Here is a 26,073-nt window from a genome sequence, read left to right on the forward strand (position 1 = left end):
AGCCTTAAGATCAATATACATAACTATATATATATATATATATATATATATATATATATGTGTGTGTGTGTGTGTGTGTGTGTGTGTGTGTGTGTGTGCCTTTAAACATATAATATTATATAAAAGTAATGTAAAGTTCAATAGTCACAATATTTTTTTAAGAACAATATAAATATAATAAAGATAACTGGCTGGAATAAAAAGGGGTTTGTGCTATTGAAATAAAATCCAATAGAGTCTACAAGAGTAATGTTTCACGCCAGGTGTTACATTTTCTTATAGCTTCATACATTTTCATATACCATCTCTAAGGAAAAGCCACACCTGTCTTCCTCCATATTCCCAATCCACATCTTCTTTAGGAGGTCAGTAAAGTATATCTACAGCACCAGAGCAGCGATAGGACAGAGTGTTCACCTTGTAACAGAAGCCCCTGTGGACTAATGTCTACTGCTCTGGGCCCCATCACTAACGCCGGAGCCTAATACAGAAGTTCAGTTTTTCTAGCCCTTAAGCGAGGTAGAACGAGCCTAAACTGAGATATTCCCTCTCTCATAAGAGCTTTAAGGTGCCAAGCAAAGAAATCACCGTCATTGCAGGATAGGTCAATGACAGCGCTATAGAAAGAGGAAATATACAGTTGAAAGGAAGATGTGGTACCTGGCAGTGGAGCTGCCTGAGGCACAGTGAACAGTAAATCAACCCAGGGGAGAGCGGCACAGAACTGGAGCCGAAAGCCCGAAGGCATGTCCCTCCTCTACTCAGCTTGATCACTCCCCAAGGGACACATCCTCTATTTTTCACCAGCTCTGTTTGGCATACTCAGTAGTTTCTAGCATAAAAAATATGCATGCCCTGTGTGCTGTGGAGAATGCTTTCAAGTGGAAAGTTTCTTTGTTGTCTTCCACCTTTTGATAGGATATTGATGTTGAAGCACTCCCCCGTTCTTTCACTTTTATTTACCTTTCACCTTTTTCTCTCTACCTCCCTCCTCTCCCATCCATCATTTATCAAATTCTCACATTGCACTTCCAAACTTAAGTCATGAAATGGAAGTCAGCTTTTTTTGATTAGCGTATTCTGTGTTTAGTTCTTCAGTTGCACCCCTGTAATCTGATTGATGGCAAGTGGGAGATAAAGCAGGATTAGACCTCCACCAGAGTCACGGTGAACGTGTTTCTTGTTTATTTTTATTTTTTTATTTCTCTCTCTCTCTCCATCTCTTCTTTTTGCTACAGGATAAGTCTTTGTACCACCTGGTGAGCAACGGTTGCATGGACTGTAGCCCAGGCGATAAGCGGATTTTCATGAACAAGTGCGACCCCGAGTCTGAAACACAACAGTGGATCTTCCAGAAAGTCAACACCACCGTTCTGGACAAATTCAACAGCGGCGCCAGCTCATAGGACCTGGGGTTGTGGTCAAGCCGATCATCTGGCTTCCACATATACACACACCTCCCACAATCCTAAATGTGGGCCTGGATGTTCTTAATGTCTGGCTCTGGGTTCCTCTCAAGGTTCTGCAGCAGACTGAGAAAGTGCAGGCTCTTGAAAGAGGGGCCAAGAAACACAGAGTGACACGAAGGCTGGTGGAAACACATCCACAATTGAGCACCTTGCTGGTCGAGGAGAATACAAACAGCCTGGACTCTCTAGCAGGGGTCTAACTTGGGCCCCAAGTTGCTCCCTATACATTAAAAAACAGTGCAGCTTTAGGACTTTGGAAGTGAAAGAGTCCAGTGAAAGAATGTTCTGTATCGGTCCTTGAAGATTGCATGGGGGATTTGTATTATTCCTTTTTTATTTATTTATTTTTGTAACACTATTTATTTTTCTCTGGGATCGTTTTGACTGTATATTTATTTGAATTTATTTGGTGCCTTCTCCAGATTTAAGTTATGTATATTGAGCTCTTGTACCTGTTAGAGTATCACTTGGGTCGAGGCATTGGGTTGACCTAATTAAATGAAATCTTTGACTTTTTCAATGGAATCTATCTTGTTACAGAGTTTCTCGTCTATAAATAAAGCAGAAAATGAGTGGATATGTGTCTCTTGCCTGTGTGGTGTCTTTGTTATGCTGATAAATGGTGGTTTGGCTCCCTCTGGTGTTGAGCCATTTTCGTGTTCGCTATCACTCGTGCTTTATTATTTCACCTTTGAATTCACTGAACCTCGAGTCACTCGTTAAGTTCTGACATTTCACTAGCTGATAACAAAACCTGGTCTGTATATCTTTTGCTAACTGATTTTTTTTTTTTACTTACATGTTAATGAGATTTTAGTGACAGCACCAATTAACATTATAAATGCCATACCTGCAAGGTAGAAGTTGTTGTTTTTATGGTATTTGGTAGCCTGTCTTACCAACTCAATTTGAACACTGGCTAATTACATAGCAGATAATTTTAATTTGTATATTTCTATAACATCAATGACCTGCAAATATGTAGGCTACAGGTAAAGGTTTTTTTTTTTCTTTTTTTTTTAATTTATTTTTAAATTATTAAATTAAAATCATGTTTTTTTCTCTTTGTTGGGGAAACATATGGGCATGATAAAACCACAATGACTTATCTTGAAACAAGCGCTAGAGGGCTCCAGCCCTCCAGGAATTGAGTTTTGACACCGTCTGTAAATATGAGATGTGTTTCCATTCTTGAACACTGGGGGGAGCTTAACTCTTACAAATGTGTTCTTATCGTACGGCAAGTGATTTATCAAGTTTAACGTTACAATCATGTTTAACGTTACAAATTCAGTGTATTTCACAAAGATTTGTGCTATGTGAATTGTTCTCCTGTTGTTTTACATTTATATATTTTCATTAGAAAATATGGTGACGTAGTTGTCGTGGCCGAGTGGTTAAGGCGATGGACTAGAAATCCATTGGGGTCTCCCCGCGCAGGTTCGAATCCTGCCGACAACGACTCTTTTTTTTCTCCAGGAAAGGTTTGAGAATGGAGAACTACAAACTATAAACGCCCATAAAATGTGTTTAAAAACTACAAACATGGCGGATATACGCGACCGACGGACAGGTAGAAATTTAATGTTTACCAGGTTATATTTCATTAAGGTTATATAACATTTATATTATAACATAATAATATTTATATATAACAAATATTCATATTATTAAATAAATAAAACAAAAACGCTGCCTCAAGGAGTAGCTCGTTGATCTGCCAGTCGCAGGTCTTTCATGTGGAGAACTCTACTCATATTTTCTGCATTATGATGCATTTAAAATGATGATTTATGTGTGATGTATGTTTATAAAAGTTCACATTGCTGTTCCAGATGAAATTTTAGCCATTATTAGTGTGCACAGATCCACACTTCAAAAATCGACCTGAAATAATAGACCATCCGGGGACTTTTGTTATACTCTTTTCAGCATACTATTCTACTAATCTCACATACTATTTATATGGATATGAACATTGAAACGCAGGGTGGGTTCTTACTTGTGAATTCAATTCACTGGAAACTCGTACTAAATGGTTATTTGAATTAGTGAGTTGTCGACTAGCGAACAGCTGCAATCGGATCATTCTGATCTGTATATCTGATCTGTGACTTTATGAACTACTTTACTTCTAAAATCGATACTATTAGAGATAAAATTGTAACCATTCAGCCGTCAGCTACAGTATTGCACCAGACAGTGCACTATAGACCCCCTGAGGAACAGTTACACTCATTCTCTACTACAGGAGAGGAGGAATTGTATAAACTTGTTAAACCATCTAAACCAACAACATGTATGTTAGACCCTATACCATCTAAGCTCCTAAAAGAGGTGCTTCCAGAAGTCATAGATCCTCTTCTGACTATTATTAACTCCTTATTGTCATTAGGATATGTCCCCAAAACCTTCAAACTGGCTGTTATTAAGCCTCTCATCAAAAAACCACAACTTGACCCCAAAGAACTAGTTAATTATAGACCAATCCCGAAACTCCCTTTTCTGTCCAAGATACTAGAAAAGGTGGTATCCTCACAATTATATTCCTTCTTAGAGAAAAATAGTATAGGTGAGGATTTCCAGTCAGGATTTAGACCTATCATAGTACTGAGACTGCTCTCCTTAGAGTTACAAATGACCTGCTCTTATCATCTGATCGTGGTTGTATCTCTCTATTAGTTTTATTGGATCTTAGTGCTGCGTTTGACACAATTGACCACAACATTCTTTTGCATAGACTTGAACACTTTGTTGGCATAAATGGAAGTGCATTAGCATGGTTTAAATCGTACTTATATGACTGCTATCAGTTCATAGCAGTGAATGAAGATATATCATATCGATCACACAAGTGCAGTATGGAGTACCTCAAGGCTCAGTACTAGGGATGCTACTCTTCACGCTTTATATGTTACCCTTGGGAGATATCATCAGGAAACATGGTGTTAGCTTTCACTGTTATGCTGATGATACTCAGCTCTATATTTCTTCTCGGCCTGGTGAAATACAACAATTTGAAAAACTAATGGAATGCATAGTCGATATAAAAACTGGATGACAAGTAATTTCTTACTGCTAAATTCTGAAAAAACAGAGGTGTTAATTATAGGACCTGAAAACTCATGTAATAACCTAGAACACTGTCTAAGACTTGATGGCTGCTCTGTCAATTCTTCGTCATCAGTTAGGAACTGTTTTCTCCCAAGGTTTTTTTCTCCATTCTGTCACAGATGGAGTTTAGGTTCCTTGCTGCTGTCGCCTCTGGCTTGCTTAGTTGGGGTCACTTCATCTACAGCGATATCGTCGACTTGATTGCAAATAAATGCACAGACACTATTTAAACTGAACAGAGATGACATAACTGAATTCAATGATGAACTGCCTTTAACTGTCATTTTGCATTATTAACACTGTTTTCCTAATGAATGTTGTTCAGTTGCTTTGACGCAATGTATTTTGTTTAAAGCGCTATATAAATAAAAGTGACTCGACTTGACTTGTAAATGAATTGTTTGTTACCATTTGCGAACCGATTTAAAAAAGTTTGTTCTTGAATCAGACACTGCTTATACATGTCGGAGCACATTATATAATATAAGGAGTAACAATATGTTTTATGATATGTAGTGATATCTTATGCTATGGAATGTAGTAAAGTAAAATTAAAAGTTACTAAAAATAAAACTACTCCAGTAAAGTACAGATGAGATACTTGAAAAATATACTTAAGCACAGAAACGAAGTAAAACTACTCATTTACTGTCCACAACTGATTTTCAATCGCAACACCCGCTGACTGCAATGATAGAGCTTGGATTTGCCAGGGCAATTTTTAATATAATGCCAAAAATCATATTAATATTTTATAATAATTCCTTACATTTGTATAGCACTTTTCTGGACAATAAAAGCCCTTTACAGAAGTGCTGTAAAGGATAGGATGTCTCGAGGGTGAGTAAAACAAAGTCTAAATTTCAATTTTTGGGTAAACTAACCCTTTAACCGTTTGTGATGAATGCATTCAGAACACATAACATACAGACAATGAAGACACTCCCAGATTCATTTAGCAGTTGTGAGTTTAGACTGCAGCCTAATAGTAGAAGGGGAAAACACCTTATTAAGATTCTATCAGACAGTTGTATGACGTTGCAAATTAGGGAAAGGCGACCAGATGTCCTGGTTTCAGGAGGTGTGTTTGGTGCAATGTCTCTGGTTTTCATAGCAATGAGTAATAGTAAGTGACTCCTGAAACTTTCAGGAGAGAGAACTGCTCTTGTCAAACAATTTCCAATTTAGCATGTAATTATTATTTTTTTAAGCATTGAATACATACATTTATACACACACATAGAGAGAGTGATTAAATTAATATTTTGTTATTTTATGAATTTTCTTGAAATCTTTAATTGTAAATTCACATGTAAATGTGTATACACATAGACACTAGTCAACATTTCAAACATGACAGCTCGTTAATATTTTAGGCCTACGTGACATGATAAATGAGGGAAAATATAGAATTATCTGTTTTAAAAATGCATTTGTTACACATATTACTTAGGGGACCAGCAAAAATCTGTGTTGAAAATGTGAAAAATATGTTATGAAAAGACTTATAGACTTATATCAGAAGCATAGCCAGAATCCAAACACTATTGAAAAGTAAGGTATGCAACAGCGTCAACCTTCCTCCCGCTCTCTCAAGAAGCAAAGTATAGGTCTCTACAGGAAAGTTACCAGATCAGGGTGTTTTTAGCCCATGATGCCTGATTGGCTGACTTCATAGTGACAGTAGGTTCAGGGATGGGGTTAGGTAAGGGGGATAATTTTGATTGCATGATTTAGAAACACCCAGCAGTTTGAAAACACCCACAAAGTCATAAACACCCACTTTTGCTCTGCAGAGACCTAAGTCTCCTGGAGGCTGGCTGCAAAAGAGAGGAGAAGCACCCGGCTGGCCCTGCCCCATACCTACTGGTTTGATGGTCTTTCATAGATATAAGTTAGGAAATGTGTGTGTAGTTAGTGTGGAGTATGTTGCTTTTTATACAACATACTCCATCCTACAACAACTACGCACACATTTCCTATCATGTATGAAGTCCAGATTTATTTGACAATGGGCTCAAGCTCATCTGCATTGTTTGGTCTCCTGTTTCTCATCTTCCTCTTGACAATAGCCCATAGATTATCTATGGGGTTCAGCTCTGGTGAGTTTGCTGGCCAGTCAAGCACACCAACACAATGTTTATTTATTTTGGTGCTTTTGACTGAGTGGGTAGGTGCCAAATCCTGCTGGAAAATGAAATCAGCATCTTCAAAAAGCTGGTCAGCAGAGGGCAGCATGAAGTGCTCCAAAATGTATTGGTAAACGGGTGCAGTGACTTTGGTTTTCAAAAAACACCAGCACCAGGACCAACACCAGCAGATGACATTGCACCCCAAATCATCAGTATGACAACTGTAGCCAAATTCCTTGAAACATCTGTGTTTGGTGGCTCTTGATGCCTTGACCCAAGCCTCAGTCCATTCCTCACTCAAATTCTTGAATTGATTTTGCTTGACAATCCTCATAAGGCTGCAGTTCTCTCGGTCGTTTGTTCATCTGTTTCTTCCACACTTTTTCCTTCCACTCAACTTTCTGTAAACATACTTGGATACAGCACTCTGTAAACAATGATTGTCTTCTGGACAACTGTCAGTTCAGCAGTCTTCCACATGATTGTGAAGCCTAATGAACCAAACTGAGAAACCATTTTTATTGCTCGGGAAACCTTTGCAGGTGTTTTGAGTTGATTAGCTGATTGGCATGTCACCATATTCTAATTTGAGATAATGAATTGGTGGTTTTTTGTTAAATATGAGCCAAAATCATCACAATTAAAAGAACCAAAGACTTATGCTGCGTTCAAACCAAACGTAAATAGAGCATATGGCGCGAATTATTTCAATGTTAAGTCAACGTAAAGACGCGTTTACGCACGTCTGAAGGTCTTGCGGCGTGAATGAGGCATTTAGCACGGCACGGTAGACGCGAATTGAGTGTCTGGCACGTTACTCGCGAATGGTGCTTTTGTGCATTTACGCATTTGACGCGAATTCGCGTGTGATGCCCGAGTTGAAAAATTTTAACTTTGGTGTCAATTCGCCCCGTGTTAACCAATCAGGAGCCTGCTCAGGAGTCACTCATTCAACATGGAGGAATGACTGATGTTGTCAGTGAGCAGTCAACCGGAGCTATGACACAAGTATCATACAATAGTTCATATTTCAGGAATAAAAAGGACCTCGCTTGGAAGAGAGTGTTGTAAATGCACATTTAACAGTCCTATAAACAGAGCTATTCGTGCATCTGCTGGTTACACCATGATATTACATATCATTTTCTTTGTTTTTCAGTATCAAGTTTTGTGTTTGTTTGTTTTGTTTATACAAATTTTTGTATGATTGTGTTTGCATACAATATTGCTAATCATATACTAAACCAGTCAGGACAGAAAAGGAAATAAACGGTAGGCCTGTAACAATAAATATTTTTTTATTTCTCCCACCAGATTACATCAATCTGGCTCCATGCACTGGGTTTTAGATACCCCTATTTTGTTACTTTTTAAACACTTTATAAACTGAAAAAAAATACACACACACACACACACACACACACACACACACACACACACACACACACACACACATATATATATATATATATATATATATGTATGTATATATATATATATATATATATATATATATATATATATATATATATATATATATATAAATATATATATATATATATATATATATATATATATATATATATAACACAAATATTTTATTCATATTTATATTTAAAAAAATATCAGTCCTATGTGAGGTAACATACAAGACTTTAAGGTCATCCAAAGCCGCTGATCTGTGACGCTTGCTCATGTCTGTTTCTTTGAGAACAAAAGAATAGTACTGCGTGCGTGGCACAAAGCGACAATTCTTTTGCAATAGTTGTTCTCAACGTAAACGCTTGCTGAAATACTTGTGGAAGTCTACACTACACGTCAGCGTCCCGCACATCTCGGAGGGCCGTTTATTTCCTATCAATCATGCTGCACGTCCGTGTACATTCACTCAAACATCCGTGTGTGTTTAGATGGCATGGCTGCGTGGCGCGCGCACACAACTGCTGAATTATTTTTATTTTATTTTTTTATAATATCACTACTGTCTTTTCGTTACTGAAACATAAAGAGGAAAGTGGGAGTTTAATTGAATAAGGGAGTAACGTTAGAGGAAAGAGAGAGAAAGAAAAAGACAGTGAGAGGGAGGGACTCTATGTGACCATACAGGCTGCGGGGTGTTTATTTATTTGTGCTGGCTCCCCTTTTTCTTTCTTTATTTCTTTCGGTCTTATTATTTTTCAACTGATTTTCCAAAATGAGGTTAAAAGTTGGATTCATCCTTCGGAGTTTACTGGTCATCGGCACGTTTTTGGGGCTGGTTTTGCTTTGGTCTTCCCTGACACCGAAGGCAAACGACGATAACCCGTTTGCTGGTGTGCTGGTAAAGTACTGCTTTACTGTTATTGAGTTAACGTTATCCAGATACCGGAATGTTTTCGTTGAGCTGTAAATTTCACCCTGTGTTAGTATTCGTCAGACTCGGCTAGCATGATGATTAGCATGCTAACTGCTGCGGTTGTCATGGAGATGAGCAGCGAGAGCTGACAGATGAATTAAAACAGACACAGACGTTTATATGTATCCCGTGTTTGCATCCAGATGAACGAAAACACCCAGATATGGCTATAAACTGCTAGCACTGAGAGCTAAATGTCGCTCTCTTCATCCTCATAAATGTCAAATTCAGCGAAAACCCGGAAGGTCGTGACTGTAGTTACTGGTTCTTTATTTGAGACACGCATCATTTATGTGAAAATAACATAAAAAGCAGCTGTTTTCAAGTAAAATGTTTATTTCCGGCCATCCTTCCAGGTGGTTTGGAGTAACAGTACTGATTGTGGACTAAAGGGGTCTTCGAGGTTGAATAGAGGGGGGTCGATATGCGTGCGGACTGAGTTAAAGGCCGAATATCAGTGTGTACAACGACACACATCTCAGCTTTCACAAGATATTGTGTAGAAATGCGAGTGTGAGCGCACTGACACGTGGCACATCTGACAGCTTTCTGTCAATGGCTGTAGCAGCTGTCTGCTTTACCTTGGCTTGTCATTCTGGCATCGAAGTTAACGTTAGATTTATTTGCACACTGCTTTTGAACAGGGCATACATTGTTTGTACGGAGTCTCTTCTTAGTTTACTCGCTTCACTTTAGGTTATGTTTTGCATAATGAGTTCATATGTAAATATATATGTTTTTAGGGTTAATGTACCTCTAACTTAGCTAGGTTACACTACAACACAAACACCACCTCCCCACCACCACTTTGTCTCATATTTGTCTTTTCATAGGCAGGAAGAGATGCAGGGAAACTCTTGCAGCCCGAGCCTCAAAATAATGACATGGCTGACCAGTTCAAGCCGGTCGTTCCTTGGCCCCACGTCGAAGGAGTCGAGGTCGATCTGGATTCTATCCGCCAGAAAAATGGTGACAAGCCGAACCCTGCATTCAAAGCCCAGAACCAGGAGAATGTCATCCAGAAGCAATATGTCACCTTTAAGCCTCACACCAATGCGTTTAATGAACCTGTGTTGAAGAAAGGAGTTCTGGGAAACTTTGAGCCTAAAGAACCTGAGCCTCAGGGGGTCCAGGGCGGACCGGGAGAGGGCAGCAAAGAGTTCGTACTGGGACCGGAGTACAAAGATTCTGTTCAGGCCAGCATCAAGGAGTTCGGCTTTAATATGGTAGCTAGCGACATGATCTCTCTGGATCGAACCATTGATGACTTACGACATGAAGAGTGAGTATGAGAACGCAGGCCATTCTGATTTGCAAATGTTTTTGGGTGTGTGTGTGTGGAGAGATTGTGGGTGTGGTGGTAAGTTATGGTTTTTGGACCTTTATTTATTTATTTTTTGCATTGTTTTTATAGGCATTTTACCTCATGAGATAGTAACCCATTGATTCTCTCTTGTTTTAGTATGTTTGACTACAGTTTTTACTTAATTTTTTTTTTTACTTATGTGTTTTTAAGTTGATCAGGCCACACACACTATAGACAGTCAGGTTTGACATGTTGGTTTTTCCAAGTTATTTTTGTGATCACACCCAGAAAGATGAAAACGATAAGGACACACCTTATCAAACAAACTATTTCAGTGGCATAGTAGATGACGAATTGCTTCCTTTTTCAGCCACGTCATTTCAAATTTTTTTCAGTTCACACTAACAACAAATACCTATTTAGTTTGCTCATGGTACCATCATAATATCATGAATTTTGTGATGTAACACCATGGGACATGGGAAGTACCTTGGCAAATATCAAAATACCTTCTGATAGAAAAGTTGAACTTTTTTGCAGTACATTAAAGGTATGAATCTTATACCCTTTTCACTCAGAGGACAGTTAGTACTAAATGATAATGTGTTTTAATGTTCCTGACATTAAATAGGATCGGCATTATGTACACAACTCATCCAATGAAATGTTGTTTGGCCACATCACAGCTGAATGATAAGCTGCAGTCTCTCTCTTTAACTCCCTTCAATCTGGAAAGCTGGATTATCTGCCTGAGATGGCTTTATGAATTCATACAGCTTCAGAAGTGACCTGAGGTTTTAAAGTGTCCCTATTATGCCATTTTTACGGTTCCTAATATTGTTTCAGAATATTTTGTTTTCTCAAAATATGCATTTAATATAACCTTATTTTCCAGTGATTCTCAAACAATTAATTCGGAACAGTTAAAAAAATCAGTCTCTCTAAACCCCTCCTTTCCATGAGCCTGCTCTTCTCTGATTGGTCAGATGGTCTAGTCTGTTGTGATTGGTCTATGGCATACATCAGTTTCGGAAACGATACGCCTATTTATATAGTTCTTTATATTGAATGCTTTTTAGCCTTTTGTGAATCCTACATTGAACTCACTGATATTAAAGAAGCAGTCGTCAGTAGAATGACATGTTTGTGGGCGGGGTCAAGTTGTTCACAACTGCCCAATGTAGAACATAGACGCGCATTATTCAAATGTGTTAACCTGTGTAGTCATTACGGAAGTGGGATTTGAACTACTGACAGCTCTTTTAGGCTGTAAAGTGCATAGCTGATTATTTATTTTGGGAGACAATAACTTTATTTATTGTGCACTTTCAGCTTCACAACTTTGCAGATCATTTACATTCACAAACAGCTACATTACACACTGCATTAAAGGCAATATTGGAAAAGGCCTAATAGGGGCACTTTAACAACAGGTCTAGCTTCAGGTTTGGTCCCTGTAGTAGGTCATCCAGTTTGCACACAAACTCATTGTTTAGGAGGATTTCTCTTCCAGCATAATTATAAAATGGTCACACCTCACACTTGTTTTACGTTGAGTTGATAGAACAAACAACATACAGGATTTTTACCATCAGAAGTTTAATCATTACTGCGGTTTTATGGTGCTGTATTCAGTGTCATTCCTTTTGGAGAGAGTCTGAAAGGTGGGTTTTAAATGGATAGTCCATCTGAAAAAGAAAAACCATTTACTCGTGTCTTTTCAAAACTGTAGTATTTTCATTCTTCGTTGGAACTATTTTGAGATTTTTCTTTTGAGAAATGTGTTTCATTGTATAGTGGAAGTCAATGGTAAGCCAAAACTGTTAACGTTACCAGCAATCTTCTAAAGATCTTCTATGTTACACAACCATGCAGGTTTGGAATGACACGAGTCTGCGTAAATGATGACATGATATTCTTTTTTTTGGCGAACTATTCCTTTCATGAAAATTGTATTGAACTTGACCTGCATACTTTTATATAAATCTTGAAAATGCTTTTATCAAAATACATACATACGCACATACTAATACAAGGTATGCACTTTATCAGTATGTCTCTTCCCTGGGGATTGCACTAATGACTGTGGAGTTGCTAGTACCATGTTGTTCAACAGTATTTGCACTACATGTTACTGGGAACTGAACATCCTGCACTGTTCTCTGGTGCCATTGTCATCATTGGTTAATGGTCCTTTAAGACTGATCAGGTGTGTGACCTTTTAGAGCACAAGAGAGTTCTATTTTGGTTTAATCTATTTACCTTTCTCAGATTCAATAATGCTGATTTAGACCGTAACATGAATACATTAGGGCATTTGTTTTGGGCGAATTTCCTTTTGTGATACTGAATTGCTGGTGAGTGTACATAGTGATACCAACTTTTGTCTGAAGATGTCAGTGTTTTGTGACATTTGATGTCATTTTGACTTGATTTGATTTGACAAGTGATGTTTGGGTTCAGTTTATAATTTGACTTCCTCATTAGAAAAAAAAAAAAGATTCATTTTGTCATTTTAAATCTGATCTATTTGTTTGGCGCATCAGTTTTTTTTTTTGTTTTGTTTTTTTTTTAGAGGCAATTACTTTGGCCCTTGTGGAAATGACATCACTCATTGCAACATGAAAGGAAACAGACAAAAAATAATAATTCATTTAGAGCCCTCTAAATAATCAATCTCATATATAACATGTTCTAGCCTATAAAAAAAGACCATGTCAAGACCATAGTTTACACACAACTAAAAAAAACTGTTATTCAAATAACCCAATAGAAATTGTCTAGTGAACACATAATGATTAAACCCTCTGAGTTGGCCTACAAATTGACATCTCGACCGAACATTCTGTGTTAAATTTTGCTAAAACATGTGAAAACCGTTAGCATTAGCACTAAGATGGTGACAGCTGTTTTTTTTTTTTGAGTAGTGCAGCACACCCCGATCTCCATTGAGACTGAATGTCATGGGCGTGAGTTGCTCTTCCAGTTTAGTGGCTTTACTGTGTAAGACAGGTTAGAACATATGACTTGTTACATGGGACTTAACTCTGATGCTAAAAAGGGGGGGGGGGGGGGGGGGTGTTGCTCTGCCAGTATGTTTTAGACAGGAAACAATATTTTTAATGGGTTTTGGGAGGGAGATGTTGTATGTTGCAACATATAGGCTAATAAGTTTAATCTAGCCTAAAGGGGTCATTTTATGGAAAATGAGGACTGTTTCCTGAACCAGTAGTCTGCAATGCGTCTGTGGCACAAAGGCTGTTTCTTTAAAGCTGGGCAGTTCTAATTTTACAAGGACAGTTTGGCGCTTCTGACTCACAGCCTGTAATTATGTTTTTTAATATTTAAATAATTTACCACTGATGATACAAACGCGAGTTTTGAGCAGTGTGGAGTAGGCCTTTTTATTGTTTCTAAGATCACAAATGCAGACATGGTTTTATGTTTATACAGCACGATACGCAATGCAACACGTAAAAAGACAGTATAAGTCATTATAATCCGTAATCATGTCCCCACTGGATGCAACAAATGCCTTGTGTATATAATGGGTTTTATTGTTTTTGTCTTGGCGTGCTGGTGTTCTGACCGGTACACACACATCGCAGTATGGCAAGGAGTGTAATATTTCCGTCACATGCTTGATGTATTCAGCCAATCACAATGCACTGAATAGCTGGCCAATCAGCGCAAACCTCAATTTTCAGAACTATGAGCTTTGTAAAAATCAATGTGTTTCAGAAAGGCGGGACAAAGAGGAGACACAATAATGTACATTTTATGTATTTTTACCTTAAACCGCATAAACACATTTTATTGCGCCAAATACACAAATGTTAATGTTCAGTTTTTTTTAGCAATGTCATATGCCCCTTTTTTTAAGCAGGTCGATGTCCTATTTACTTTAGGTTTCAAGAATTTCCTCATGCATACACTTTCTATTTTTTAAGCTGCTTAAGCTTTACTTTAAAACTGTTGTTTGCACCATATAAGAATTTATACATAAACTAAACCCTTGTGCAAATAACCCACCTAGAGCCTACAAACAAAGCCAAACATTTTTTCCATCTTATCCTTTTTTCTGTGTGCTTATTCTTCAATTTCATAGCTCAAGTAGGTCTGTTATTGTATTGTTTTTTCAACTACCTCTGTATTTATACTATATGAACATAAAACTTATATTAATTTTTTAATACGGTTGAGTTTGTGCAACTCCTACTGTAGTTTAAACAGCTTTTTTTGCTCCAGTCCCACACACAACTGTCACTAATCTTTTGAAAGTGAATATAACTGGATGAAGAAATTTTAACTTTGAGCTTCAGTAGAGAATGAGGAAGTGTGTCTGGGCATTGCTCTCCGCTTATTTAGAGGAAACAGTGTGCAAAGTTGCTGTTTCCTGTCTCACAAATTGCTTCCACGGGATGGCTAAGTGTCTAAGAATCTACCACTAATGCATGTTATACAGTGTGTGCAGTTGAGCTTACAAAATAGTGTGCTTTCTAACTATGTATATTTGTCTGTAGGTGTAAATACTGGCACTATGATGAAAACCTCCTCACCTCCAGCGTGGTCATTGTTTTTCACAATGAGGGCTGGTCCACACTGATGAGGACGGTGCACAGTGTCATCAAAAGAACCCCGAGGAGATACCTGGCTGAGATCGTCATGATTGATGACTTCAGTAACAAAGGTAGTGTGAACATTGTATTCATTTCTTCATTAAATACACGTGTGTACTTTAAAATTCAGCAGAGGTACTGGCATTATTTTGTGGAAGAAAAAAAAAACCCTGTGTCGGAGATAAGCTAACTAAACTATAACTTAACATTGTACTGTAGTGTGAGAGTAACTCAGCTGTTTTCAAATAAGTATAGACATTTCAATAACTGGAAGTAGTGTTGCTATTTTTTAAGTCCCTGCGCAGCTTGTCAGTGAACCGGCTTTGTGATGCGCATTAAATATTGCATGCGATTTATCGTGCAGCCCTAGTATTTTGAGTGAATTAATCTGTAAAAATACAAAGTAAATTAAATAATCTGATGCCCATTTCCCGTGCCGATTTTCACTGAATTAAAGTTGTAAAGAAATATAAGTAGAGATGTGCATCCGAATGAAACGGATTATTGAAAAAATGTAGGGCAGGAACTTGATGATTGGATGGAGGCAGATCTACTAAATAGAAGCTTGTTAGCTCATCATTTTAATGTAGAGAAACTACGAAATAACAGGAAAAGCTTAATGTCCATCCTTATTTGAGATCATTCTCTAAAATATGAATACAGCATTTTTTATTGGCTTTTTGATGGTTGTCAGTTCTCTAAATACTGATTTACACGTTTTGGCTGTTTTTGATTGTCACTGTCTTTCAGCAGTTACTGGTTTTTCAGGTTTAAGAAAGTGAAGCATGGTTTCCTCTATAGAGAGTCTATTCTGTGCTCCTAAGTGAAAAAGATATTGTTGCTGCAACCTGTAGGCAGTCTACCTGAAGACTAATGCTGAGCGCTTGTTCATTAATATGGGGCAGGCAGACTGTTAATGAATAGAGATCATTACTCACAGGGGAACTATGAATGAATGCAGTGCTGTGACTTGGCTGATAAGAATCAATAAAGGGCGTATAATGTTTTGTGCATTTAGTAATTAAGGTCAGTAAAACTTTGTTCAGGCCGCACACAGTTTCGATTAGTTTTTCAAATGCAATCTTTAGGGCTGTACTTTTTGCAAGTGGTCAGGTTGGATCCACTTGTTCTGGTATAATTAATGTATGGTATATCTATGCTGGTTGCTATAGTAATGATGTAGGTGTGAGCTATATGCCAATAACTTTCTTTTACAACTGAGTAGCAATCTATATTTAAAATGTGCAGTCAGAAAGCTGGACATTTTGTCTCTACAAGTTATATCACCCTATATTATATTGTTATATAATATATATATATATAATGAAGTGATTGTTTGTATGTGTTGTCTCGTTAGTTCATCTTAAAGAGAGGCTGGAGGACTACATAAAACAGTGGAATGGGTTGGTCAAACTGTTCCGCAATGAAAAGAGAGAGGGTCTGATCCAGGCCAGGAGCATAGGAGCCCATAAAGCCACTCTGGGACAGGTTTGGGCCACATAATCAGCATAATATTTAATGGGTCTACATAAATGTGATTTGTTTGTGTCATACTGTGGTTCTGTCCTCAGGTGCTGATCTACCTGGATGCTCATTGTGAAGTTGGGGTGAACTGGTACGCCCCGCTCGTGGCCCCCATTTCAAAAGACCGGTATGATTTAAGCTCTAGGATGATTTTGTGCCAACTGAAAAAGAAATTAGTTCAAAATGCAAATGCAGGGCTATAGAAAAGTTATTTCCTATTCATGTTGATTTCATATTTATGAAAAATGTATAATTTTTTTGAAGTGAAAGGTTTCAACTTGATGACTCTAAAATGTTTATGTGGTGTAACCTAAAAGTAAATTTATAGTATTTTCCTTGCACTTTAAATACAGGTGAGTATAAACACAAATTATATATTCATAAATATTATTTTTGTGGAGTTGCACCACACAGCATTACATACAATCTGAACTCTTTAATTCTCATAATAAGGTCCAATTAATCAATATTTTAAGAGACTTGTAAGTGTGTCTGCAGGGGTCTCCTCTATTAAATAATCAGGATTTGACCACATTTTTCTGGAAAGTTATTAAAATATTCATATAAAATATAATTTATTTTTTCACATTTTCTTTCTAATGTACCACCCAGGTAATTTTTATTTTATTTTTTAAATCTTAACCTATATGTATGTTGTGTTAATGTTGCAGAACGGTCTGTACTGTACCGTTGGTAGATTACATAGACGGCAATGATTATACCATAGAGCCACAGCAGGGTGGGGATGAGGATGGTCTGGCGCGAGGCGCCTGGGACTGGAGCCTCCTGTGGAAAAGGGTCCCTCTCAGCAGCAGGGAGAAGGCTGAGAGAAAGCATAAAACAGAGCCTTATCGGTAAACTTCCACCCTCCAATAAGCATGATCATTAAAACCATTCTGTCTCTCTCTTGTTTTGTCTCCCCCATCCCCTTGTATCTGTGTGTGTGTGTATGTCCATGCTTGTTTGCATGGACCTCCCCCTTGCCTCTCGTCCATCCTCTGTGGCCATGCTCAGAACGGTGTGCACAGTGCCTCTCATAGACTCTATTAACGGCAAGACTTTCATCATCGAGCCCCAGGGGGGTGGCGACGAGGATGGCTATGCCAGAGGAGCATGGGACTGGAGCATGCTTTGGAAACGCGTGCCTCTGAATAGCAAGGAGAAGCAGAAGAGACTAACTAGAACTGAGCCCTATCGGTAATTTAGAGCCACAATCCTGAGGGCTGACCACAACGTGCATAAGTGGAGAGACCTTGTCTCTCACTTATAAATACTGGTGTTGGTCTGCTTCTCTCTACTTGTTTAACAGTTCGGTTTTAACAATGCTTATTAAATACTTCCCGCAAAGTGCTAAAGCTCTGTAGAACCTGCTATGAAGCGGTCATAAAACAATGAAGTGATTTTATCAAAATACTTCATTTATTATGACTCCACTATGGCTGTTCTGGTTGAGTCACTCATATACTAGAACTACTAAACTAAGGACTCATAGACCTTGCATCTGCTTCTCTCTGCATGCAGTCTCCATTTCGTCTTGTCTGTGAATTATTCTTTCCTGTGGTAGTGACTTGGCATAAGCTTACCCCAGTGCGCATGTGCCTAGTCACCAAACAAGAGAAAGTGTGTATGCTGCTTGAATTTTTACTCAGACTTCTTTAAAATTTTATAATATGGTGCTTTCTGTACTTACCTGCAATAACATCTGCAAAATTCTTTGTAGCAACAAACAGCTTTTGAAAAAGACAAAACATGGGGATTTTTATTAAATGGGATTTTTTGTTTTGTTTTGTATGACAGCATTTTGCTACTTGTTTTGGGGTCTCTTTGGCTTTGTTCATTCTGCAGAAATCTTTCATTTTGAGTTTTAATATGTATTTTTTTTAGACCAACTGTTTAAATTCAAGTTACCTATGTCAAAAAACGCAGCGAATCCATTATGAACATTTAGGCTGGGACATATTAGCAAAAAAGCTTGTAAAAAATGTTTTCCAGACCCCAAAAAGAACTAAATGCATTTCAGATTTTTCCTGCCATGCTGAACAAAGCCTTGTCACTTAATGTTGTAAAATACTGTAGTGTATATGTGTGAAACGTAAGGGGGAAACATTCCTGACAGGAAAATATGTGTGTCAGGTCTCCTGCGATGGCTGGAGGACTCTTCGCAATAGAGAGAGATTTCTTCTTCGAGCTGGGCCTCTATGATCCAGGCCTTCAGATCTGGGGAGGAGAAAACTTTGAGATCTCCTACAAGGTACTTTTACATTACTTTTAAATTGGTTGTGATCTCTTTCTTGTACTAGATTTTTGTCTTTCACCAAAGTTTGCATACAAGGTAATTCTGTGTTTGTGTGGTTATAATGATCTTTGTCCAGGGCAACATTTGACTGCTCAACATTTCTCTTAAATAGCTCTGCATGTGTTCAGTCTTACCAGCTGTCTCTAGTAGTATTTTATATATATATCATATATTTAGCAACATATTTATCGTAATTCAGCAGTTTATTTGTGCGTGAACACTTTCTGAATCCCTGCCATGTTTGTGTGTCCCGTGTAGATATGGCAGTGTGGTGGGCAGCTTCTGTTCGTGCCATGTTCTCGGGTGGGGCACATTTACCGTCTGCAGGGCTGGCAGGGAAACCCACCTCCTGCTCATGTAGGCTCATCCCCCACGCTTAAGGTCAGTTCAGCTCTTTTATTTTGTTTTATTTTTTATATATAATCACAATTTTATGAATCTGGAAAAAAATCTGGGTCACAGTTATACTTTAGGCTTTAAATCCAGTCTGTAACCTTCACTCTCCTTTTTGGCTGCGTGTAGAACTATGTGCGGGTGGTGGAGGTGTGGTGGGATGAGTATAGAGACTATTTCTACGCCAGCCGGCCTGAGACTCTGACGCTGGCCTACGGAGACATCAGCAGCTTGAAAAAGTTCAGAGAGGAACATCGCTGCAAGAGCTTCAAGTGGTTCATGGAAGAGATCGCCTATGACATCCCTCTACATTACCCGCTGCCTCCAAAGAATGTGGAGTGGGGAGAGGTGCATGCATAATCCATAGAAAGAAACTGGTTTAAAGATATTGGCATTTGTCATAATTCAGTCATTTTCTTTCAATAGATTCGTGGGTTTGAGACCAGCTACTGCATCGACAGCATGGGCCACACCAATGGTGGCAATGTCGAAATCGGGCCTTGTCATAGAATGGGTGGGAATCAGGTAAAGGAAAATGATTTAGCAGCGGTACTTTGCTTTTTACAGTTTTTATAGCATTTTTTCCTTCATTTTTCTAATGCCTTTCTCCAGCTCTTTAGAATTAATGAGGCAAACCAGCTCATGCAGTACGACCAGTGCCTGACAAAGGGAGGAGACGGATCTGCTGTCATCATAACACACTGCAACTTAAACGAGCACACAGAGTGGAGATACTTTAAGGTATGTCACAGGAGGTATCGACCCTCTTTTGGCCTTGGTGCCTAATCAATAAAATATTTACAGCAAAGGTGACACTTTAAAATTGGTTTCAGTAGTCGAACACTAGGTTATGTAATAGCTTCTGTTGGTTAAATTTATATTTTAATGGTTCAGGAGTTTGGTGTCTTAAGATTTGATTTAATGCTTTTGAAACGAGGCTCTTATGCTCTCCAAGGCTATATTTTTGATACAGTAAAACAGCAATATTGTGAAATATTATCATAAATTAAAATGTTTTATTTTTTTGAATATATTTTAAAATGTAATTTATTCCTGTGGTGGCAGAGTTTTCAGCAACCATTGATCCAGTCTTCAGTGTCACATGATCCTTCAGAAATCATTATAATTTGCTGACTTGCTGCTCAAGAAACATTTATTATTATCAGCATTAAAAAACAGTTGTGTTACTTAATATTTTTCTGAAAAACATGATTTTTTTTTTTCGTGAATAGAATGTTTGTCACTTTTTTTGTGTGTCACGTCAAGATAACAGCATTTATTTCAAATATATATACTGTATTTCTCGGACTATAAGTTGCACCTAAGTAAAAGTCGCTTCAGTCCAAAACTATGTCATGACGAGGATAAAAACATATTAAGTCGCACTGGACTACAAGTCGCATTCATTTAGAACCAAGAACCAAGAGAAAACATTACCATCTACAGCCGCGAGAGTGCGCTCTATGCTGCTCAGTGTAGGCTACAGGAGCACTGAGCAGCATAGAGTGCCCTCTCCTGGCTTTAGACAGTAATGTTTTCTCTTGGTTCATTTCTCTCAGTCCATGTCAAAGTAATTTTGATAAATAAGTCTGACTATAAGTCCGGAAAATATGATATATATATTTTTTTTTGTTTTTTGTAACAATATAAAAGTCTTACTGTAATTAATTTTTGTTTAATGAGTCCTTGAAAGTGTAACTTTTGGCACTCTAGTGCTTCATAATAGACCAAACCACATGCATCTCATTGAAGAACACTGTAGATGGAGCTACTTCTCTGTTCATGGTTATGACCGGTCAGGCAGGTACTGAGCTTGTCATCCTGACAGATCTAAAGTCATCCTAATATTATGTTTTAGTCATTCTGTAGTGTAGTGATTCAGACAGAAACATGGTGTAGAAGATGGAATCCTCATTTAATTGCTCATTATATACAATTTGTACTAAAAAAATGGTTACATAGTCTTAAAAAAAGTTACATAGTCTTAACTTTAAACTTAAAATGTACATATTTAACTTTTAAAGAATAAGTATTCATTTCTTAAAAAAGAAAAAAAAATATTGACCCTAAACCTTTGGAAAAAATTAAAATGTAAAAACATAATATCCTTTAGTTAACAGATTGTTAACTAACATGAAATGACATTAAATAAAGTAAACAAAATCAGTACAGTATTAATAATAAATACTGCAAATAGTTTTTTTGTTAGTTTATGATGCCTAATTTAAGACTTTCATTGTAAAGTGCTGATCATTTTTACTTTGAACCTTGCTGTATCGATTCTTCAGTGAACTTCTCCAATGCTTCTGATTTCTTATAGGATCTACATCGATTCACACATATACCCACAGGGAAATGCTTGGATCGCTCTGATGTCTTGCACAAAGTTTATATAACTGACTGTGACAACAGTAAGAGCTCACAGAAGTGGGAGATGAACAACATTGTGGCAGTTTGAGAGTCATGCTCAAATGTGCTTTAAGGATAAACACTTGACTACAGCAACAGGTTTTACCAGTATACATGTGACTAAGTTTAGTCATCACCCGAACAACTCTGAACTCTGATCATACACCCCAACTCCATTGAAGACAATGTTTACATCGACTTATCCCCAGTGTCCATCGCATGGGTTTTTCTTTGAAATCCGAGGATCGAAGGGATCTACCTAACAGAATGATTTTCACAGAATGTGCAGTGTGTGCTGCGATAAATGCCACTTTTGTTGCTGTTCCATTATAAAATACAGGTTGTCCGCCAAATACTGGGATGCATATATTTTTTTAACACTGGACCTGTTTGAGATGACAACCTGCCACTTGAACTATTTTCGTCTTTGGCACAATGGCACGTTTTATTTTTTGCATATACTCTGGGTAAAGAATGGTAGTGGAGAGAAAAGGGAAATGGGGTCAACTATGAAGAAAATATAAATGTATTTTTGTCTACGGCATAAATGTTTGCTTGGTTGGGGAATTATTTTACTTGTATGTGAAAATCAACAATTGATCATAATACTATAATGGGCAAAAATCATCTTGAGCAAGTGGAGCAAATTTGTGTTTCAAGGGCAAGAATGATTGCAATGTGTACATTTTTGTTTGTACAATGTAAATATGATTATTTCTAAATTAACGTTTTGAGATATGGTGGGATTCCCAATGAAGGTGTAAATAGCTAACTTATAATGGCTGTTTTCTCAAGAAAATAAATGGAACATTTTTACCAGTCTGCTGTATTAAAGTGCTGTTTTTAGCAGGTTAAATTATTTCAACTATTTAGAGGATTAAGTTAGAACTTTCCACAAATAGGTTACCCCTCAGTATCCCGTTTATTTATTTATTGGAGGAATATATCACATCTTTCTGTACCAAAATTAGGTTAGATAAAATATATAATACTTAATTGTTTAATGCAGATGCCATGCTGTTGTTTCTTGATTAGTTGTTTCAAATTTTATCCAAAAGTGGCAAAGCTAAAATTTTAAGCTAAACAGGTAGTTGGTCAACATTTTGTTCTCTAATGTCATGAAATAAAGAACCACCTCAATTTATTGATGGAAAAAATAGACTCTATTCTCGTAAAGTGCCTTCTTAAGCAGAAATGATCCCAAGCATCTGAAGAATCACAAGACTGTTTGTGTGCTGGTTAGGTTGTTTAAGGCAGATTAAGCTGGAGTACCAGCTGTGCAGCAGTCTTTTGAATACAGGCGAGATGACATATGATATACAGTAAATCTTATTGTGACTGCATAGAACAATATACCCAACCTATATATATATAGGACCACATATCACATGACAAAGCTTAGAGGAAATCACGTATTCTCAACTCTGGTTACAGATGAGGTTGCATGTGTATTTATGTCACTTATTTTTCAGATAATGTCATCACAGGAAAGATAAGCATTTCCTTCTCGGAGTCAACCACATGACAAAAAAATAAATAAAAAGTAAAAAAAAAAATAAACAAGTTTAAGATGACATTACACCCCATCACAAGACACTGAGTGTAACTGAAAAAAAAAAAAAGCCACAAAACTTTTGATATAAAAAAAAAGTTAAACTGCTAAAGCAGAACCATGTAAACTAAAAAGTTATTTTAAACTAAATTTCATATGGTTTACCTAGCCCATTAAAAAAATTTATGCATTTAGCAGACACTTTTTAATCCATTAATAAATAAATATTACAATAATCTCAGTTACTCAATCAGCACTAGATGAAATTCTGCAAAATTCTTTAATAAGTCAAAATTGCACACAGTCAAAAGGGGAATTGGTCATAATATACAAAATTTAAGAAAAAAAAAAATAATCTACACATCCTTGAAGCTCATTTTAAAAATAAAACGCTACACAAATTGTTCCTTATGTCTTAAAATGGCAGTAGAAATAATATCAAACTGGGCAAACCAAAGCAACCACAGCTATCAAGACAAAAAAGCAGTGCTTTAAAAAAAGCGGTTACATTAACAAAACGGCACATGACCTTCAATATGTATTCAATTATACACATTTCTGTACATGTATTGAAAAAAAATTAAATGCTAAAAAATGCATTCACATTGTTTTGCAAACAATTCAGCTCAAGTTTTCCTGAAAGTTTAATCATCATCATCGTCGTCATCCTCATCATCATCGTCCTCTTCTACATCATCCTCTTCCTCATCATCGTCGTCCTCATCGTCATCAGCTACTACCTTCTTTGCTGCAGGCCGGCCAGGTCCACCCTTCTTGCCACCATCTGCGTTTCCTCCTTTGGCACGATATGCAGCAACATCCTGGTTGGAAATTACTTGTTAATAGGAGCAAAACAGCAAACGGTTATTGGAAGTACCTGAAATTGGGCCTCGCTTTACCTTTTCATACTTCTCCTTGAGCTTCATGGCCTTCTGCTCATACGGAGCCTTGTCCTTTGGTGTAAGCTTGGACCACATCTCCCCAAGCTTCTTTGCAATATCACCTATAGAGATGCCAGGGTTGTCGCCCTTCACCTTTGGACGATGGTCAGAGCAGAAGACGAAGAAAGCAGATCTGACAGTAGAGAGAAAAAAACAAAAACGTTACTCGAGTCAAAACAGCAGAAATCTCATGGGCCTACTTTGTGCACTACTCACGGTGGTCTCTTAGGAGCATTTGGATCCTTCTTCTTTTTCCCTCCCTTTGCACCTTTAGGAGGCACATAGTTTTTCATCTCCCGGTCATAGCGGACCTTGTCAGTTTTGGCCATTTCCTCAAACTTGCCCTTCTCCTTTGAGGACATGGTCTAAAAACACACGAGACTGTGATTATGTTCTCTTAATCCATCCGCCCTACATTCTCCGCAGTCCCTTGAGTAACAGATGCTTCGTGTAATTCTGCCCCACCCCCTCCTTAACAACAACAACAACAACCATCCCCCGGAAAAACATTGCAACCCTTCTGTTCGACTCACCTTCCATCTTTCAGAGCACTTCTTGGAGAACTCCGAAAAGTTGACTGAGGTCCCTGGGTTTTTCTTCTTATGTTCCTCCCGGCAGGTTTGCACAAAGAACGCGTAAGAGGACGTCTTTCCCCTGGGCTTGTTAGGATCTTTACCCATGGCTGTGATACGCTAAAAGTGATTTAAAAAAAAGTTAGAAAAACACTCAAAGCTACAGCATGTATTTTCAGTAAAAAACCCTGCCAGGGTCTTGCTTTGTACGCTGTTAAAGCTACGGAGAACTAAGTTTCACACTAAACGCTCGTTAATCCGATCAAGTTCCTGCTTCGTTTCCACCAGATCACTCAACTAGAACAATAAGCGTCCCTCCATTTTGTTTTCCCGCCTAAATAGCAGGAAATATGAGCTAGAATGTATGTCGCAAGCAAATGGTTTCAGGTTCTAGGCGTTAAAAAGCTTTAAACTCACAAAATAAGTAGACGTGCTACTTTAGAGGACTTCTAGCTGCCTTGGGCTCAGCGCGCTCCATTACGAGCTCACTCGATGCGTTCGCCAGTCATGGCTGCTTACGCTCTTCACTTATCAAGATCACTAAGCTGGCAAAATCCTTGCAAATCTACGTGTTTCACAAAACCAACAGAGCTACAACAAAGACGCCAGCATCATTCTTCATAAACAACGCCATACTTAATTTAAAATGCAATAATTAACTTCTGTTTCATAAAAAAAATACTTAATTCGAAAAAAGTAAAAAGTTAACAGTCTTTCTTAGACATGTTAGATAAAAAAAAAATATTTTAAAACAAAACAAGAAAACTCTACCAGAGAACTTCAGACATTCTTACCTACGATCAGCCTCAGCTCTTCGACAAAACGTACGCAACGTTAGTCTTCTGGTAAACTGTTTTGTCGTTGAGCTGCAGGGCACACAAACTTGATTAAATGCCCATAGACTCCACCCTCAGAACTCTCGTATGATTGGGTGGGATACGTTCAAATTTGAATCGGCAACGTTCTAGGCGCGGTATTGAATTCCTATTGGCCGTTGGTGTTCGCAGTCAAGTTTCCTCCAGAAAATTAGACCCGGATGACGACACAACTGATTTCGTCAGCTATTGGTTGAACTTGGGATTTAAAATAATGAGCGGTAAGCCTTTGAATCAGGAAAACGCGCCTCAATATTTTGAAAGGACTTCATGTAGCAAATATGAGTATGTTGCACACGCAAAGAGAAAGTGTCTGAGGGATGATTTCCATGCAAAATCACATTCAGGTTTTGTTTTGAAGGTATAAGTGGATTGAACAATAACGTGCCATACAGATTAAAGCTGACTGTTGATGCGAGTTTTGGGTCTCGAGGCTGATGGTCTTGCAGTTCACACCTCAGTGATGTTAAAACCAT

At 37.7% G+C, this 26,073-nt stretch overlaps 3 protein-coding genes and 1 non-coding gene across 6 annotated transcripts in view; 3 read left to right on the forward strand and 1 right to left on the reverse strand.

The window, feature by feature from the left end:
* LOC128016452 (polypeptide N-acetylgalactosaminyltransferase-like 6) overlaps positions 1 to 2,046 on the forward strand; it is a 162,305-nt gene extending 160,259 nt beyond the window's left edge. Inside the window, exon 13 of the mRNA XM_052600964.1 lies at positions 1,239 to 2,046. Within this exon, the coding sequence (XP_052456924.1) occupies positions 1,239 to 1,406 (168 nt within the window). The 3' untranslated portion in view covers positions 1,407 to 2,046. The remainder of the gene's footprint in view (positions 1 to 1,238) is intronic.
* Positions 2,047 to 2,848: 802 nt separating this feature from the next.
* trnas-aga (transfer RNA serine (anticodon AGA)) lies at positions 2,849 to 2,930 on the forward strand. Its single transcript has one exon. It is a non-coding gene; the product is annotated as a tRNA-Ser (tRNA).
* A 5,468-nt stretch (positions 2,931 to 8,398) lies between these two features.
* LOC128016461 (N-acetylgalactosaminyltransferase 7) lies at positions 8,399 to 22,476 on the forward strand. 2 transcript variants are annotated; one of them, XM_052600987.1, is made up of 12 exons: positions 8,399 to 9,035; positions 9,944 to 10,392; positions 14,940 to 15,106; positions 16,393 to 16,523; positions 16,607 to 16,686; positions 17,231 to 17,413; positions 18,693 to 18,810; positions 19,114 to 19,236; positions 19,378 to 19,596; positions 19,675 to 19,773; positions 19,861 to 19,989; positions 21,569 to 22,476. In XM_052600987.1, exons 1-12 carry the CDS (start codon positions 8,910 to 8,912, stop codon positions 21,704 to 21,706), a joined length of 1,962 nt encoding a protein of 653 aa, XP_052456947.1. In that variant the 5' UTR covers positions 8,399 to 8,909; the 3' UTR covers positions 21,707 to 22,476. The 2 variants fall into 2 exon arrangements, with proteins under 2 accessions (XP_052456947.1, XP_052456938.1); XM_052600978.1 differs by lacking the exon at positions 17,231 to 17,413 and adding an exon at positions 17,574 to 17,756 and having other exon boundaries at positions 8,536 to 9,035.
* A 999-nt stretch (positions 22,477 to 23,475) lies between these two features.
* Positions 23,476 to 25,680, reverse strand: LOC128016470 (high mobility group protein B2-like). 2 transcript variants are annotated; one of them, XM_052600997.1, is made up of 5 exons: positions 25,517 to 25,680; positions 24,684 to 24,842; positions 24,367 to 24,515; positions 24,109 to 24,283; positions 23,476 to 24,030 (listed from the first exon to the last, which is right to left on the reverse strand). In XM_052600997.1, the coding sequence occupies exons 2-5, from the start codon at positions 24,828 to 24,830 to the stop codon at positions 23,854 to 23,856; spliced, it is 648 nt and encodes a 215-aa protein (XP_052456957.1). In that variant the 5' UTR covers positions 24,831 to 24,842; positions 25,517 to 25,680; the 3' UTR covers positions 23,476 to 23,853. The 2 variants fall into 2 exon arrangements, with proteins under 2 accessions (XP_052456957.1, XP_052456966.1); XM_052601006.1 differs by lacking the exon at positions 25,517 to 25,680 and adding an exon at positions 25,140 to 25,219.
* Between the last annotated feature and the right edge of the window lie 393 nt (positions 25,681 to 26,073).

Source organism: Carassius gibelio, chromosome A1 (assembly GCF_023724105.1).
Source record: "Carassius gibelio isolate Cgi1373 ecotype wild population from Czech Republic chromosome A1, carGib1.2-hapl.c, whole genome shotgun sequence".
Classification (NCBI taxonomy): Eukaryota; Metazoa; Chordata; class Actinopteri; order Cypriniformes; family Cyprinidae; genus Carassius; species Carassius gibelio.